Here is a 17,581-nt window from a genome sequence, read left to right as displayed (position 1 = left end):
CGGCACGGCCGATTCCCGGGGCCAAGCCTCCAGCTTTTGGGTCGCACGGGGGATGCCCGGGAGCGGGGGCACATCTCGGGGCACATCCCAGGGGACGGGCGGGGACCGCGCCCGCCGCGGCTGCGGCACTGTGAGGCGCAGAGGGCCCGGCGCACCCGCGGCGCTCCCGCCTCCGCCCGCCAGGTGGCGCCCGAGCAGCGCCCGCTCGGCAGCTGCGGGGGCGCGGGAGCCCCGGCGGCGCCTGCGCGCTGCGGAGGCGGCGGCGGCGGCGGAGCGGCCTGAAGCAGCCCGCGGGGAGAGCGGGCGGCGGCTGCGGGGGTTCGGCGTGTCGCGTCCCAGGGCGGCCGTGATCGTGCGCCACGATGCCTGCGGTGTCGAAGGGCGATGGCATGCGAGGCCTGGCGGTCTTCATCTCTGATATCCGCAACTGTGAGTGGCGCCGGGGCTGGGGCCGGGGCCTGGGCTGGGCCGCGCCGGCCGTCGCCATGGGCTGGTGCCCCGTGGGGCCCGGGTTTCATCCCTCGATCCCCTTCTCAGTGCTTCCCTCTTGCCCCTGATCCCTGCAGCGGGCAGCTCGGAGCGCTCCTGTCTCATGAAATGGCGACGCGCTCGGGAGGGCGGCGCGGCAGGGAGGGGGTGGGGGGGGCAGCATAAAGCATTTGCCCATGGGTTTGTGCGTTTTGGGTGGGTGGGTTGGGGTGTTTTCCTCGCCCCTCACCGCTCCTGTCACCCCTCTCGTCCGTCCTTGAGTGTCGCGGTAGCCGCCCTGGCCGAGGAGGTGCAGGGGGTCGGTGCCGCCGTTGTTCGCGATGCGCCGGAGCGGTGCCGGGCTCGGGTGGGTGTGCGGCGGGGCAGGGAGAGGCGTCCTGGGCTGCCTCCAGATCCCTGAGCGGCTCTCGGTTCATCACGTCACTGATGGAAAACAGGCCTCTGTAGGCGCCTGAGAGCAGGGCCCTCAGTGCGTATGCCTAGGCTTGGCTTAAATTGGCTTTAAGATTCTGCTTTGATGGAAATCAGCGCTTGGGATCGGTGTTATTAAAAATGGGATGGAAGGAGATGCGAGTAAGTGCCCCCCTCCTGCCCCGAGAGATGTGGGGGAGCGTGTCTGTGAGTGTGCAGTGGAAGAGGAGGAGTACAAATCTGCTGCTGCTTGGTGTGGGGGGAAGGGGTATGTGTGGGGGCACACCTCAGTGCTCAGTCTTCTTTTTTGTCCGAGAATTGCCTACAATAGTTTAATATTAATCAGAGTTAGAGATCTAAGTGTATGATGTGGCAGGAATTGCCTGGGGAAGGGCTAAGGTCGCTGTGGTTGGTGTGATGAAACAGTTCTATTTTGTCCACCTGTGTGTCTCTGTAGATCACTTGAGGCTATTTTAAAAGCAATGGAGGAATGGCAGTAAGGTTTTCTCTCCAAAGATACAGGTTTGGAGAATTTTTTAGTGCAAATTATGTTGTTCTGACTGGGCTTGCGTTGGGATTATTTAATCACACTGGCTTGAAAGACTTCATATAGATGACTTCTAATAAAAAAAACCTGTCAAAGAAATTATACTGGTAAAATGAGAGCATTTAAATGCAGTGTCTTTATAATCAGGTGATTTGGACATTGAGACACGTGAACAAATTCAAGGTTGATAATCTTCCTTAGAGCAGAAGCTGTTTGAATGAGGTGGTTTTGAAAAAGAAAAACAGAGTTGCAGGTCCTTAGGTTGCTTTAGACTTCACTCTGGTGTGTGTAGAAGATGGCTTATAAAATGTGTAGTGTAACATTTCCAGGTTACACAAATGCTCTTGTGCTTTGTCTAGTTGGCCTTGCTATTTATTGAGCATTTTCCAGTGTCCTGGTGTTCTGTGCAAGCTGTGTGTGTAATATAGGTCCACTTGGTGTTATTGCAGTAAAGACTTTTTAAGCTGTTGTATCTACCCAATATAATTCAAAATGATTTTTTTAATCATTGTTTTCGTGGATTTAGCTAGAAACAGTATGACTTGATGTTTCATGTCTTGAAGTTGGTTAAATTTGTCAATGCTTGTTTTCAGTGGAATTCGCTGGAAGTAAATACAAGAGAAACATTTGGGCTCTTAGGTTTGTAGCATGTGTTCAGGGGTGTGAAAAAACAAAATTTAATGTGGTAGGATATAACAAATTAGGTACTTATTTCCCCACGAGGCAATGTGGGAACAGAGCTGAAGCTACCTTGGTCCAGATGAGACATCAAACCTCTCATGCTCTAGTTATCTGCAGGAGACACAAAGAAGTGACCTACGGGTGATACAAATAGACTGTTAACACTTTGACTCTTCAAACAAAAAGTGGTCTATCTCAAATGGTTTGTCTCTGTCCAGACAGATGTTTGGGAGCTTTAATTACTTGTGTATCTTTCTTGTCTTCATAAAGAAAAACGTAGCAGCATCTTCTAAACAACTGCAGAAGAGCTCGTATTCCCACTAGTAGGTGATGTATGAAGCTTCCAAATAGCTGTGAATGACATTTGAGCATTTCCTCCAGTGGAGCTCTGAGTGCTGCCAGCTAACCCTGGGCTAGTGTCCACAGAGTATTCACAAAAGTGCTTCCTGGAGTATTCACTGAAGTACTGGAGACTCTGGGCTTTGCAGGTACTGCTATTGGCTAAAGCTCCCTCTTTGCCTCTTCAGTGAGGAGCTAGATGTGGTCAAGAACAAAAAGTAGCAGCTGTTAAGGTGAGCAGCATCTTTTGACTAAGCAAAGAAAGCAAGTCTTCCTTTTCTGAGAAGGGAGGGAAGCTAGACCATGTGCAGCTCTTGACCGCTATTTCTAGCCTTAAAATTGGACTAAATATCTGATAGCTGCAGTGACATGGAAAGTTCTGCTGGTATTCTTAATTTCAATCCAAATTTTGGCTTTGCTGGACTCCTGTATCTATTTTAAATACTGCCACAAGGGCTTGGCACTTTTAGTTTGCCAATAGCCTTTCCAGATTATGAGTAATGGTGAAACATGGTGTAAGTGGGCAGGGGGGTGTATGCACAGGTAAGGATTCTACATTCTAGATCTTGCTGAAAAATGAAAATGTAGTTGTGTGCTGACTGTGCTCGGATGGATGCACAGCGTGTGATTTCAAATAATTCAAGTAACCTAAACTTCTGGGGGGTACTTATGTAAATTTTGACTGTTTACCTTTGGAAATGCTTCATCTCCTTACATCAAGATTTATTTTTTGGACATTGTATCTACAATGTCTGCAGCACTAAATAATGTAGGATTCTCTTACAGGTTGGATATATTACTGATTTGGGAGTGATGCCTGTCTTGCCTATCTTTATACCAGTCTGTTACAGGCTTCACATAAGTCTTACTTGATAGCAGTTTTCAGTGTTTACAACTGTAGCTGATGGAGCGCAAGCAGCTCACACTACCAGCCTGTCTTTAATACTAAAAAGCTTGGTTATCACTTCTCTGTTATTTAGACATATTTTTGGCACGTGGTTTATCTATTAAACTTCTTGATTTTTGTCTTAAATACTTCTATGTCAGATGTACTTTTTAAAGCAGACTATTTTAAAGTACTCTGATTTCTCAAAAGTCTGTGATGTTTTTCATTAAAAACAGTTGGAATACTACTTGCAGCAGCAATTGTAAAATATTTCAAGGCTAAGAGAGGCTTCTTAGCACTTTGTCTTTGCTCTAGTCTCTCTGAAGCTGTCATATTGAGTGTCTTCTTTCAAAATGAAATGTTCTTTATTCATACAAAGATCAAGTGAATTTTCAAAGTATGATAATACAAGAAAATAAATTATCCTGCAGTTCCTTATAGCTCTCCAGAATTTTGTTTCAGGGCAGTTTCTTATTGTAGGCTCTGCATTTTGCATACGGAGGTCCTTGTGCAGATGGCAGATAAAAATATTTTTTAGAAAATAACCCTTTTAGATGTCTGTCAATTTGCCAGCAGATGCATGAACTTTTCTAGAGACTTGTTCATTTGGATTGTTTTGTAACATATATTAATTACTACAGTAAGTAGGTTTTTAGCTTATCTTTCATAGACAACAGAGAAGAGACAAGAAAACTACACGTTGAAAGCCAAACTGCTGTACTTGATTAGGATAGCCCAGTTAATGAGTGTTTGGTTGGTGTGACTGAGAAAATGGTTAGATGTGGCTGTGCTGTACAAAAGACTGTGGTGGAGTGGAGGTGAGAGTTCTGAACCCTGTGGTTTGGTGAAGTGCTATCCAAACTTAGCAGTTCAGGTCAGGAGGAGTCCTTGTCGCTGCATTGATTATGTGCCACATGAACTAAAACCTAACAAGGTCTGCATGTGTTACAAGCATATGGACTCCTGCAAGAAATATTTATTCTTAAATAGTACGTTAAGTCTTTTCTTGTGTATGTACTGCAGAGCTGCTGAAGCAATTGGCTTATGCAAGATGGTGCTTTATAAACTCTCCAGCTGTCTTAGCTGACAGACAGATCATCAGGAGTCTGTTTTCATTTTTTTTGAGTACAGCTTTATGCTTATCTCACAATGAAATGCTTTTAAGTTATTTGTCACTCAACCTATTCTGCTGCAGCAACAGTGCTCTATGCTGTCTACCCTGAAAACCAGGAAAGCTTGCTTTTCTCCTTTCATTTGCAGCCTGTAATGTAGAAATTCTTTCTATTACAGTATTAAGTGTATTACTGGTAACCCCCTGCTCCACATTAAAATTGGGAAGCCAGTGCCTCTTAGGTTGATGAGATGTGTCTACACAGAGGCAAAAGCTGCTTTTGTCACAGGCTTGGAGGACAAGATGGTTCTTAATTTCCCTTGCTAGGTAACTGTCTTAACTTTTCAGTTTTGCCCCAGAAGTTGGAGAGATGGAGGAAGGATTCCTGAGTTTGTTCTCCAAATGTTTCTTTCTATGTTTTCTTCCAAGTTACTGTTTCTTTTTCCCCAGGCCAATTTTTTTCCTTAGATAAAGTGCAACAAATATAATAGACAAAGGTCTATCTCTTCTCATAGAACTTAATACATTAAATTTTCATTGTACTGGACAAGGGATAGTGTCCTGAACCTGAACCCAAAATGTGTCTTTGCTTCACTGCATTGGGACTGGTGCATCAGGTTACAGATGAGCAAGTGGGGATTGAAAAAAGATGGTTCATTAAATTCATCATATGATGGTCACCTGTTTGAATGGAGGGTAGGTTATTCCATAGGTTATGGAAGTGCATTGCAGGTGTTGGTAGAAGGGGCAAGTACATGGATTAAATGACTACATGGGTATGTATAGAGTTATTTTTCTCTGTGAGAACAGCCACTCAGTGAAACAAACTTCACATAGAGCGAGTTGAGCACATACAGCTGGATTTAGTTACCTGTAAGTAATTATTATATGTCAGTAATAAGCTGTCACTGTGTAGGCTAAAGCTACTGCATTGCTCCTCTGAGGTGTGAGTTCTTGTTTGCATTGCATGTAGTGTTAAAGCAGGGCTTTAAATACTCTCTAGACATTCCGAGACTTTTTGCAGCTATTCTTAGATTACTTACCTTTTTGAAGAAATTGAAGGCAAAACATCTTGGTTTGCTCTCCTGTTGCTTCTTCATGGCTGTGGCAGCACATCTAATATGGTCGGTTTCTGGCCTGAAAAAACAGGCTCTAAAAACCTGCTATAATAAGCACTAAGTCTTGCATCACTTGCTACTATTTGCAGGAGAGTGATTTAAGGAAAACACAATTAGCATGAGATTAGTCTGAGGAGGATCTCTAAAACAAAACTGTTCTTCCCATGGCTTCTCTGTCTTGGCTTGCTCCTGGTCATTTCAAAGAGCTCAGAGGTGCTGGAATTTTTTTCTTAGGTGTGTTTTTTTTTTTTTTTTTTTAATGCTTGTTTAATTTGTGCATGTTTGATTTAGAGGAGAGTAATGGAGGAGAGCTGGTAAAGAGCTAGAATCTTTCATGTGACATCCAACCTCTCTATTAGATACCTTGGACTGCTTAATTTGAAATCCTTTGGATAAAGACTGCCCACAAGGACTGATAAGAGGAAATTAAGGACTATTGCAGAGACTATTACATATCTGCATTAATTAATGAGTTCAAAAGTATTTTAAGGTCCCTGAAACAGTGGTTTAGAAGTGATAGCTAAGCTAGGATAGGCCTCAAATAGTTGTTGTATTTGAACACGAACTAAGGTAGGAGAGAGTGCACAGTGACTTGCAGTAAATCAGTGCAGATACTGCCTTATCCTGTTAAAGGGAGTGTAGCTCTACAGTCTGAAAAGACTGGTCAAGGAAGTGACTGCTTGGATGCTGCTTAGTCAAGGAAGGAGGAAGAGCTGCTTGCTGGTACAAGCCTAACCCTGCACTTGCTGTTTGCGTATCTTCTTCTCTTAAAGCTTCTCTTTTGAGGGGAGTCAATGTAGTTTTGCCGCCTAAACTGCCAGATAGATGTTCTGTAAGTCACATGGATATGAACTTCCAGTATGCTTTCAGTTAATTCTAGGGAAAGATCTGGTCTTAAGCTAGATGCTGTTACCCGGTTACTTCTCAAATTTTCTGTTAACTTGTGGTGCTTAGTTAGGAAAAAATAGCCATGGTAAGCATCTGAAATCATTAAACTTGTATTAAATTGTTGCAGTTTATTACATCTGGATTGGAAAGCTGCTTTTGTGTTCTTATTTCTCTTCTCTTATAAGGACAAGGAGTTAATGGATTAGTGGATTACAGTAAAGCCTGTGACTCCCTTCTGTTTCCTGAGAAGTGTTGTTACAGGGGCAAATCTCTAGTGAGGTAGTGGAGGAAGAAGTCAGTTCTGTGGATAGTAGTTCACTTACTGTGCAGAATATTAAAAAATGTACTCTGCATAAAGTTCTAAAATATCAGTAGGTCACTGGTCTCTGTCTTCAGATATCTAATCACAGCAGGATGTCCCAAGACACAACACTCCTAAACTGCCTTTGTGCCATTTGCGATCTTCAACATGACAGGCATTTCTTTTCTTCTGATCAAACAGATCTTTTGGAAGGACGGACAGCATGCACTCCTGTTTTTGTTCATAACAGGATGTTAGCACATCAGTAAACAAAAAGCTTCTTGTCTGCAGACTTGAACAGGTTGATTTGTGAACAAAAGTGAAGCCATACTAACTAACTTGTTTTTGTTTTGTAAAGGTGTTCAGTATTTTATTGTAGTCTCTCTGGATTAGTTATGCAGAGAGTTTGTAGACAATTGCACCAACAAGCTCCTTCAAACTCAGGTGGAGCTGAAGCTTTCACCTCTATTGTAGTAACCTAGATAGTTTAACCAAATGAAGGAATTTATGTAGACAGACTGGCAATGTGAGGATGGGAAAGCAGACCATTCTAATGTATTGCTATGCAACCTGTTTGCCTTTCTTTTGCCCTCTTCCCTGCTGTGCTAAAGAGCCAGCTGAGAGATTAGGGAGAGCTGGAGGATGGATTTGGTGGTTTACTTCATGAAGATCATGATCTGCATAGCAAATGGCTAATCTATCCTGTAGAGCTGTAACATGAGTATCTGTCCTGCTGGCAGGTAGTAGTAATGGTTTAATTTACTGATATGAGCAAGTAAAAAAACTCTTTCACAGAGGCAGAAATGGAGGCACTGATTACCTTTACATGCATATTTTCCTCTATCTCTACCATTTTTACAGTGTAGACACTATTATTTGTTTTGATTTTTCCCTGTCTTTCAACCAGTTTCTTTCTCAGTTCCCTGACAGGGGGATTCAAGAATGCAGTGTAGTCTTTGCATCATGCTTGCTGGCTGTTTTAGCAATAGAAAAGGCAAGTGGGTCATTTGATTGCTTTATGCCAACTGAAGTCTGTTTAGGCAGTGAATGGGTGAACTTGTTCTGTACCTGGTCGTGTCTTCTGCTGGCACATTATCACTTGAGGCAAACCTGACATGATTTAGCCTTAGCCCTAGCCTTAGCCTAGACATTGCCATCTTGCTTTTGGTTGTTCAGCTCCCAAACTGACCTGCAGCAATACAAGGTAGTAGCAGAAATGTGTGTGCAGGATGAGAGCAGGATTTAGGAACTGTCTGTAGCTGTCTCTTAAGAAGCATAGCCTTGAATCCAACTGACTCTCAAACTATCATTGTTTTGCTCAAGGGAAGCTGGGTAGCAGTTTGTCTGTGCTGTCTCTCCCTCTGAAGTGGCCAGTCAGCTTGGATGCTCCTAATGAAGAGGCTAAGGAAAACATAACCAGAAACATTCTTATGTTTGGAAAACAATGACAGCTCTCAGGGAAGATGTCTAACATCACCTTTGAAATTGAGAATTTATCTTTTGTGTGAGAACTGTGTTCTTCCTAAGTAAGTTTTCCTAGCCATTACGGAATTCAGAGAAGTTCCTGCTCTTAACCTTGGTAGTATTTGTATTCTCTCTCCTAAACAGAAAAGTAGACTTGTCCTCTCTCTCCAAGGTCTGTTTGATAATTAAATGTGAATATAGTTCATATTATATTAGACCTATGATAGAGCCACAAAAAGTCACCTGCACTACTACTGGCCTTCAAGAAGCATGACAGAATTGTGGCAGGCTTTTTCCTTGTGCAAACAGAGCGCCTATCCTCTGCTTTATAGTTCATGCCAGTAGTTGTGCATTTGTAATCATAAATTGTCAGATGGCCACAGGGCAACTAAGGCTATGAGTGTATGAGTTCTCACCTGTATGTAAATGCATAACGACTTATTGGCTGGGCTCAATTACACTGACTGCTGGTCCTAAGCAGATTGGAGCCAGATGAATACTGGGAACATCTAAACTTTTGTGAAGTGATTTATTTATTTGTTGCTTTAAATGTTGACAGTATGCCCGTGTCTCAAGGCCTTGCCTTTGGAAATCTACTCTGCTCAGTATTTGTGTAGCTGCTGATAGAAAAAATGCTTCTCTCTTCCTTTGGGAAATAAATATGTAGGCTTGGTCAGAAATATATCAGGTGGTTTGTATGAAAGTTAAGAACTAGTAGCAGTTCCAGTTAGCACAGGGGGGTTGTATGCCTCAAACTTGCCTTTAACAATCTGCAGTTAGTATAGCAACAAGTTAATCCTGATGGAGCAGGTCACTGTCTGAGTGAGCCAAAGCAACCCACTAATTCTAACCTTGAAGCACTTACTTAACCTTGCAACCCTGCTGTGAGGTTACTATTAAGATATGTCAGGTGTTTTCAAATGAATGGACTCAACAAACCCCTTTCCTGTAACCTCTGTTTTCTCATTCTTTAGGTTGTAATGCAGAGGAATGGAGGTGTATTTGTGCAGTACTGGAGTGCTGACTGTATCCCAGATTTCTGGGAAATACAAGAATAGTAGTTGGTTCTTTGATGAGCTGCATGACTTACGATGTTCCCTACTCTGTCTTTGTTAAACAAGATGATAATTAAAGATAATACTGCTCTACAGACTAAATTTACCTTCTCTAATGAAGGCAGTAGGCAGCATGATGGAGTCTGAAGTCTGACAAACTGTCAAATATGAAGTAATCACCCAAAAGCACCTTGGACTGTGTTATGGCTGGTACCTGTGTGCTCAGTACCTATCTTGGAGATGACAAGCAGCACTCGTACAGGAGGGCTGTAAGGCTACAAACACTACATGTCTCTACTGCAAAACAGCAACCAAAGCTTACTGACTTGCAGTCACTTCTTTGAATAACTTATTGCAGATATTTAATGATAGTCTGTTAAAATGGTAAGTCTATGTAAGTGAAAGTGAGAAGGATATGGCTTGAACTCATATGGAACATAATCTTCTTGTGCTCTGGCTTAACCAGTGTCCTACCCAGCAGTCTGTATACATGACATGACCTTTATTAAAGCCTCTCCAAGCTGGATGTGTGGTTACAGAACATTTTGTTGGTATACAGCTCTGATAATTTCATGAGACTGGGGGCTGGGTAAGAGCCTAAAAGTGTGGCAGATCAGTTGCCTTTGTTAGCTCTGAAATGTTAGCCTTTATTCCTTCAGCATAGCATTCCTTCAGCTGTCATCACCTTTCTTTTTACTGTCCTAAAGACTACTTGAGTGTTTCTAGTGATGGTAAAAATAAAATATGCATATAGAAATTATTCAGTGAATGTTGGCAAGTCAGAGTAATATGATGAAAACTTCAGTTAATCGAACACATTTTAACAGTGTCCTTCCACACTTAGTGGGACAGAAGATCTAGCTAGAAATTGGTCCTTGTTTTATGATACTTCTGTTTTCTTTTGTCCTTTATAATGGAAGTTGCCTTCCACTGTGAGGTTTTGTATTGCTTTGTCATCCTCTCATATAAGCAGTTAATCATGTTTGAGTAAGGTTACCATACAATATAAACTGCTGGAGTTGAGGAAATCTGGGGTTTAGATACTTCAGCCTGGTTTTAACTTGTCATTTGTCCTCACCATTGTGTGACTGCCTGCAGTGACATTTAACACTTGGTGTGCTGGTGCTGTTCTCTAAAACTACAATTTCAGGCTTGCATAGACTGTAATTAGTAATAAGGTGGAAACTTAATTGTTTAATGTGAACTCCAATATATGAGTTAGACTTTTTATCCCCTGCTAATTGCTATGCTGTTTATGTTAGGTCATAGTCTGGATGAGATCATATACTGCCTTCAAACTAGAACAGCCTGAAGGAATTATTTGAAAAATACTTTTGTTTATGTGCTAAGCAAGATTTAACATTTGAGATGATAAACCTTCAGATGTGACTCTGGGTGTTCCTGTCATTTCGCTGCTACAGCCGTGTGCATGGGGGTGGGATTTCCATGTTTGTGTTGCTGAGCCTGCAGACTATTTCTGTGAAAGGTGCTGACTTCACAAATTCCTGAAGTATTTTAGTCAGACTTTGCTTAATGCTCTGTTGCTTGCTTAGGACACAAAGAACCCAATTTCTACCAGTAACTGATAATCTGTGAGTGTAGCAGGTAAATAATGCTGCTTGAAAGGTTTGCCTGGAGGTTTTGGTGGTTTTAAAAAAGTAAAAAGATGGACTTGATTTCATCATGGGTTCAGAAAAGCTAGCTGATATGTATTTCTGTTTCCCTTTCCTCACCCTATTTTTAACATTTTTTAATTGTGATTATTACCACACTTGCTGAGGTTAGAGAAACAATTGCTAATAATTCAAAGTAAATATTGCAATTCACTTCCCTTACAAACATAGGTTAAAGATGCAGAGTAAAGACCTAGTTTCTAAATTTAAAAACTAAATATCCTACTCAGGCTAGCAGTATCCCAGACTGAGCTCTATATTCTCTGTCCTCTTAATGTAAATGAAGTACAAATCTCTAGACTCTGTGGTTATGTCTTAATGAGATGTGCTCTTCCCATGGTAAAAGGGAAAATAAACTAATAGCTTTAGGAGATTAAATTTTTCATCAGAGGCAGATGTATGGCTGAAAATAAGGGAAGTGTTTTCAAGTCTTTAAAGAGAAATACCTAACAAAATTGGATCGTTGTTTATTTACATAAACATTTGCACCCTTTTAGGGTATGTTACTGTGGCCCCTCTTCTCAGAGGGTGGGACCCCAGAGCAAACGACTTGCTTCAGTGTAGTAATGAACTCCTAATGCTGACAAGTGCCCTAGAAGCAAACATTTGAGTATCTGCTGTGTGCTCAGGACAAATAATCCAATTAAGATAAATCTAAAATCTATAAAGGAAGACACTTCAGGTCTTAGACTGTACGACTTGCTGCTCATTTACACAATAAATAGTGTTACTTCTTTAAAACCAGCTTTCTTTAGATTGACAAATTAAATTGGAACAAAACTCATGTGTTGCATAATATATTAGTGAAAACTTGTTAGACTGTGATTCCAGTAGATGCATTTTTATAAATGGGGGGAACTATACTGTGTTCTCTAGCTTTGTCATTCTAGAAGTTAATTGGAATTTCTAGGTCAAATTAAAACTGTGGACATTATCTTCTGCTTTATCTGGAAATCAAGGTGCATGCAGATAGCAACTACAATTTGTTTCAGAATGGGTATTGTAAATTATTTGGCTCTGAAGTTGTGGGTTGTTTTTTGTCCTGTGGAGTGCCTACCAAGGCACTCTGCACTTAAGTCTTTTGAGCAGCTTACAAAACACTGTTGTAGAATTGAAAAATTGCATTTGAAGTGAGTATGTGGGGTCTGTAGCTATTTTGTTAAAAGGCAAACTGAAGTAGTTGCTTCTATAGTGGGTCTAACATTTCTGTTTGTACACTGTGCTGTGGCTGCTCTGTGTCTGTTCTCTTGTGGCCATTGTTAGAGGCAGATTAATACAAATCCAGTTTCTGCATCTTATGCAAGAGTTGGTTTCAGAAGTGCCTAACTTCAGTTTATGTTTTTGAGTTTAAGTCAAGAAGTTACAAAATCTAGATTCATTTGTACTTGACAAGGGATTCCTTTTCCTCTTTAACTATCCTAAGGCACTTGTTTCCTTGAGTTACTTAGTCACCTTTATAGGGCCTGCTGTAAATTCCCCAAAGGAATAGTAAAGGGAGCATTAACGATCCTAGGATGACACAGGCTTTTCAATATGCAAATGTAGTGGGATATTTAAATACTTGAGATGTTTCTGTTGAAGAAAGGGGTGAGATTGGAGGTGCTTTGGAATGCTGGTCATGATCTGCTCTTCAAGCCTTGTCACATCTCCTACTTGCATATTCATAGCTATAGCTGTGATCCCCGCGGTGTGGAGAAGTGTGTGGTGCGAACGCAGGGCATGTGATCCCCACGACTCATAAGGTTGGGCCACTTTCAATCAGGACTAGGAAACTTTTACTCATAACCTTGTAGCAAATATATGTGATGAAGAGGGAAGGAAGCTGTCATTTTCTGCTGCTAGTTGATGTTTGGAACACTTGAAACTGCTTGAAACTTTTGGAAAATGGACAAAAATTTTAGACTTGTTGAAATTTTGAATAGGTACAGGTCTGAATTAATTACAGAAATAAATGGCCAGATCTGCATTGTGGAAGTGTACTTCACTTGCTTCCCTCGAATGGCAGGCACCTGATCACAATGCCCGAGCTGGCTGTTTTTCCCTTCTGTGCCTATACTCATGTAGGAGACAATGGATCCAGATGTCTGTACAATCTCAGTCACCAAAAACTAAAATGCTAAAGAGTAGTAAGCTGTTTTGGTTTGGACAATGCAAATATTACTTGAATAAGTTTGCATTATCAGAATTTTAACTGCAGCTGTTTCTCTATGTAACTTGAATTGGTACTAGAAATCCCAATACCTATTCTTGGAATCAAAAGGTGAAATGAAATACTGATGGTGCTTAGAAGCATAAGATTGCCAAATCATCTAATAAAGTGTGAATTTTAAATATTCCTGGTTTTCAAATGACTTTCATGAGGTACATTGAAAGTCTGAACTTGTATCCTAACTGTGTGAGGTCTTGAGCCTTTGGACTCCTTGTGAGTTTGCTGTGTTTTCTCTTCAGTCTGTTAAAAATGTTTTTAAAGCTGTTGAACTGGATGACCATTCAACAGAGAAATAATAAACTGGCTTGTCCTTAAAATGAGGAATAACCTGAGCTGCTTGTTTATAAGATTGTACTTAGGACACTCACTTCTTCAGAGCACTGTCAACTTAGTAATCACATAGAAAGCAAAATTCACTTTCTCTGGGCAGTTTCAGGAACAGAAAAACTGGAACATTTCTGAAAGTCAGTAGCTGTGGCATCTCAGGTTATATGCAAGTGACACTGTCTAAAGTCTGCAAAGCTTCTTGAAACAGGGAGGTCCTTAGAGCTTCTCAAATTCCTGTACAAAGTGGTGCTTAAGTTACCTCTGTTTGCCTTTAGTTCTAGTGATGGAAATGGAGAGTTATAACTCTTCCTGTGGTTTGTATGTTCACAAATGTATGTTTCTGTTTGGGTGAAAAGATGCTTTGGGTGGCAGAGGGATGTCCACAGCATTGTGTCCTGATACATGTTCTTTTCATTTCAGGCAAAAGTAAAGAGGCAGAGATAAAGAGGATAAATAAAGAACTAGCAAACATTCGGTCAAAATTTAAAGGTAAGTGACTTGATCATACTGTACTATATATATTTCCATATGACTCTCTTTTGTGGGGTTTTGCTTTTACATGCTTGGACATCTTTTGTCAACTGCTGACTCCAGCAAAATGCTGGAGCAGTCTGTTCGACTTACTGTTGAAAATGTTCTCTTAACTATAGAACCTTCTGACAGTCCTGTTATTCTCGGCCATAACAGAAGCAAACTCCTTCCTCTGTCAATGAATTGGGCTACTGGTCGCAAACCGTTTCTAATACTTACCCTCCTAACCACGTGACTGCTCAGCTTGTTTGTTTCCAGAAAGCTGCGAGGCTGCGAATAGTTTGAAGTAAGATGGGTGGATGTGATTATTTCCAGTAAAACAGCATCTGTTTAAACTTTTCTTCCTTCCTCCCTCTTCAGCCCTGAGCCCTTAATGGAAGTAATGGGTTAGGATGTCTTCTAGCAGAATTAAATTAAAATGTGTAGTTGCTGAAGCTATGCATCTTGATCACAAGGAACAGCAGTACAAATTATTCATATGAAACAAAGGATATGCAGCAACTAGTTTCAAGAGGCAGCAATTAACTTTTAAACAACACAAAGTAAAACTCATGCTGTTAGCTGTATTCAAGTTGTGTATGTAGTTTCAAAGTTTAAAGATTCTGAGGGGTAGGTGGGACATTTTGAAATTGAATTATAACAGTAATGGCTGATCCAAGTTTTTTGTTTAGTTACTGGGCAGTGTGTGTAGTTAGATAAGGTATTGCAATGTGGAGATCGTGTATGTGCCTTCAGAATCTGCTGGATTTGTAGTAATTAATTTACCACAAATGAATTTGCTATACTGGCTTAGAGTAGCATATCTGTTTGGAATACTCAATGCATTAACAAATAACTTTCCTGGACTTTGTATGATCTGTGGCTACATTTTAAGTAGCATGTCTCTTAAAAACCTGAGTGTCATCAACAGCATAGAAGGGAAGAGTTAACCACAGTGCAAGACACTCAAGGAATTATTCAAAATTAAAAGCCGTCACATGCTTCTTTGTTTACATTTTTTCCTTAGAAAAATAGGTAAAAGTACATGAACAGTTAATTCTTCTCTGCTTACTGTGAATCAGGGGGAAGATTATCATTGGAATCTCTGGCTGTGTAGAACCATAAATCAGGCAGTGATCAGAGAATAGAGATGCTTTCAGCAAAGTAGTGTCATAACTTTAGCCTGCATACCTTGTGTAGCATCCTTTAAGCACTATTTAAATAGTTTTGAATAAAGGTCAGTATATGCTCATTCAGTAGCTTGAGTGAAAGATGGCTAAACCTTCTTGTAGCTGATCTTCTTTATGGTTTATTACTAAATCTGTATGGATTTTGAGTGGAAAATTTTAATTACCTGAAGACAATAACTTGATGAAGCCTGAGCAAAAACATATATGTCACAATTTGGAAAAAGTTGTTTTTAGACAACTTGTGTAACTGCTTGAGGCCTTGAGAGTGTGAGGAGCTGATAGCTGTGTTATTATCTTTCTGCTGCAGGAGTCCCACATGGACTTCATGCTGTGTGGTTCTTCCTTGCAGAACATTTATATAAAAATTAAGAGACCTTCATATGCATTTTATTCTTGGTTTAAGTGGAGATTACTCAGTTTAGCCTAGTCTCTTGTCATGCAGCTCTGACCCTAAAATGTTTTTAAATGGTTTGGATTAAGACAAATGTGTGATTATGAGCTTAAGATGAAGTCCCTTGTTAAATAACTGGTGAATTCCTGGCCAAAGATGTAGCTTTTGGACTGGCTGCATGGCTGTAATCAGGGAAAGGTCCGACAAACAAGACCTTTTGACAGAGCAGTTCTTGCATGACACTGGTGTAGGAGTCTGGTCTACCTCTGGGCCTTCAGCACACGCTGCTGTTGCATTACCTGGATGCCCTGTGTAACTTGCAAGGTGTATTCTTACACTGTTGCAGACAGAGCCTCAATATTTCTTCCTTTGTTTTAGCATGCAAGTAGCTGTCAAGCCTGATGCCTGCCTTATGTTTGTGTAACTGGATGTTGAAAGTACCCTTGTATTTAACAGGTTGGGATAAGGTTTCACATCTCTGCACAAAGCAATACTTTCCTTCAACTGATGGAATTTGTGCTATGGCTTTGGGTTCTGATCCATCTTTTTGCACTCTTGTCTAAGCATGAGGAAGCTCCATTGCTGAGGTCACTGTGTCCTTGACAGTTACTTTAAATGCTTCTGCATTAACTGAGATAAGAATGTACTAAAGAGAAAATACAGCAGTGTGATAAAGGAGAAGCTGTAGGAGTAAACTGTGCTGAGATGCTATTCCTTTTGTTTTACACATTCAGACTGTAAGCTGATTTTGCTCCCATGCTTGAATCAAACTGGAAGTCTCAGCGTCAGAGCAGTAACTGCTTTGGGGGTGAAAAAATATCCAGTTTATTAAATTGTTGTGTCACTTTGCTCTCTCAAACCAGAATTTGTGTATCAATGAAGCTGCCCACAAATCTGTAAGCTTTTTCTGTGGTCAGAGGAACTGTTCTCTGCCTGATTCAGACTTGTTCTTTTTTTCCTGCTCTGGCATTAGAATTTACTTTTGTTCTGATTGCTTAGTAGGGTTTGTGTTACAAGAGTGGCTGCTAGATTTCAGACATGCTTGTGTATCTTCTTTTCAGCTTGTGCAGAAGTGCCCAAATGGTTGCCATATTTGAGCAAATTATCTCTATTTTCCCAAAATACATGGTAATCCTTTGGAGGAAGTTAAGGCTCTAAATACCTGTTTTAAACTGAAGCTGTGTAACTGTGAACTCAGTAAATTGCTTTCCTGGCAGGCTGTGAAAGCATAGGCTTTATATTTAAGATGGGCCTGCATAGTCACACTGTCTTCAATCACGTGTGAAGGCAATCACACTGTAAGATCATAAAGTGTCTTCAGTGACAAACAGAATTTTTGGAGGTAAAATCAGGCTTCAAATATGACAAGTTTGAGTTGTAGGGCTGATCTTTTTTCTGGTGCTAATAGTATGGTAATAAATATTAGTTTATGGATTTGTATGGGTTGTTTGGCACAATTATTAAGCATTTGATGTAGAGGGCTTGGACTGTCACCCCTACAGAAATACAGATCTTGTCTCAAAGCGTCGCTACATTCATAAAACTCAAATTAATTTCTCTCAGCCTCTAAGCCAGTAGTGGCCTTCTGATACAGTATCCCTGGATTGCTGCCAACTTCATGAACGGAGGTCAGTGTAGGAAGGAAGCAAAGAAACAGTGTTGTGCATTCTGTTTTGCAAAAGCCATTATTGTGGTTTTAAAAGCTAAGATTTTAAGGCCATGTGAAAGCTAGTGAGATTAGACTTGTCAGGCTTCCTTATCTACCCCCAGTGAACATCTCAAGGACTAAACTGTTTTCCTGACCCCTCTTGCTGGTAGCAGGCTCAATAACAGTGCAGCACGCTGGCTTTTAAGTACACTGAGTTAGATTGAAAAGCAGGTGCTGTTCTTTAACTTAGGTTCCAGTCTAGAGCTGGAAACTGCTGCCTGAGAACCAAAAGGTCTTAAAAGACTTTCTTGCCTTATTTCTTTTCTGAGGGCTGTGTGGTAGT

The 17,581-nt window shown here is 40.9% G+C and overlaps 1 protein-coding gene across 3 annotated transcripts in view; it reads left to right on the top strand.

Moving 5' to 3' along the window:
- The first annotated feature begins 243 nt into the window (after window positions 1-243).
- AP2A2 (adaptor related protein complex 2 subunit alpha 2) overlaps window positions 244-17,581 on the top strand; it is a 44,857-nt gene continuing 27,519 nt past the window's right edge. For 2 of the 3 annotated variants that reach the window (XM_009102177.4, XM_009102176.4), the window contains exons 1-2: window positions 244-429; window positions 13,920-13,988. In XM_009102177.4, the coding sequence (XP_009100425.1) occupies window positions 363-429; window positions 13,920-13,988 (136 nt within the window). In that variant the 5' untranslated portion in view covers window positions 244-362. Of the gene's footprint in view, window positions 430-1,031; window positions 1,063-13,919; window positions 13,989-17,581 lie in introns of those variants that run through there. The other variant, XM_050975741.1, reaches the window with a different exon arrangement.

The sequence above is a fragment of the Serinus canaria genome, chromosome 5 (assembly GCF_022539315.1).
Source record: "Serinus canaria isolate serCan28SL12 chromosome 5, serCan2020, whole genome shotgun sequence".
In the NCBI taxonomy this organism is placed as follows: domain Eukaryota; kingdom Metazoa; phylum Chordata; class Aves; order Passeriformes; family Fringillidae; genus Serinus; species Serinus canaria.
This window is presented reverse-complemented; position numbering and strand designations above follow the sequence as displayed.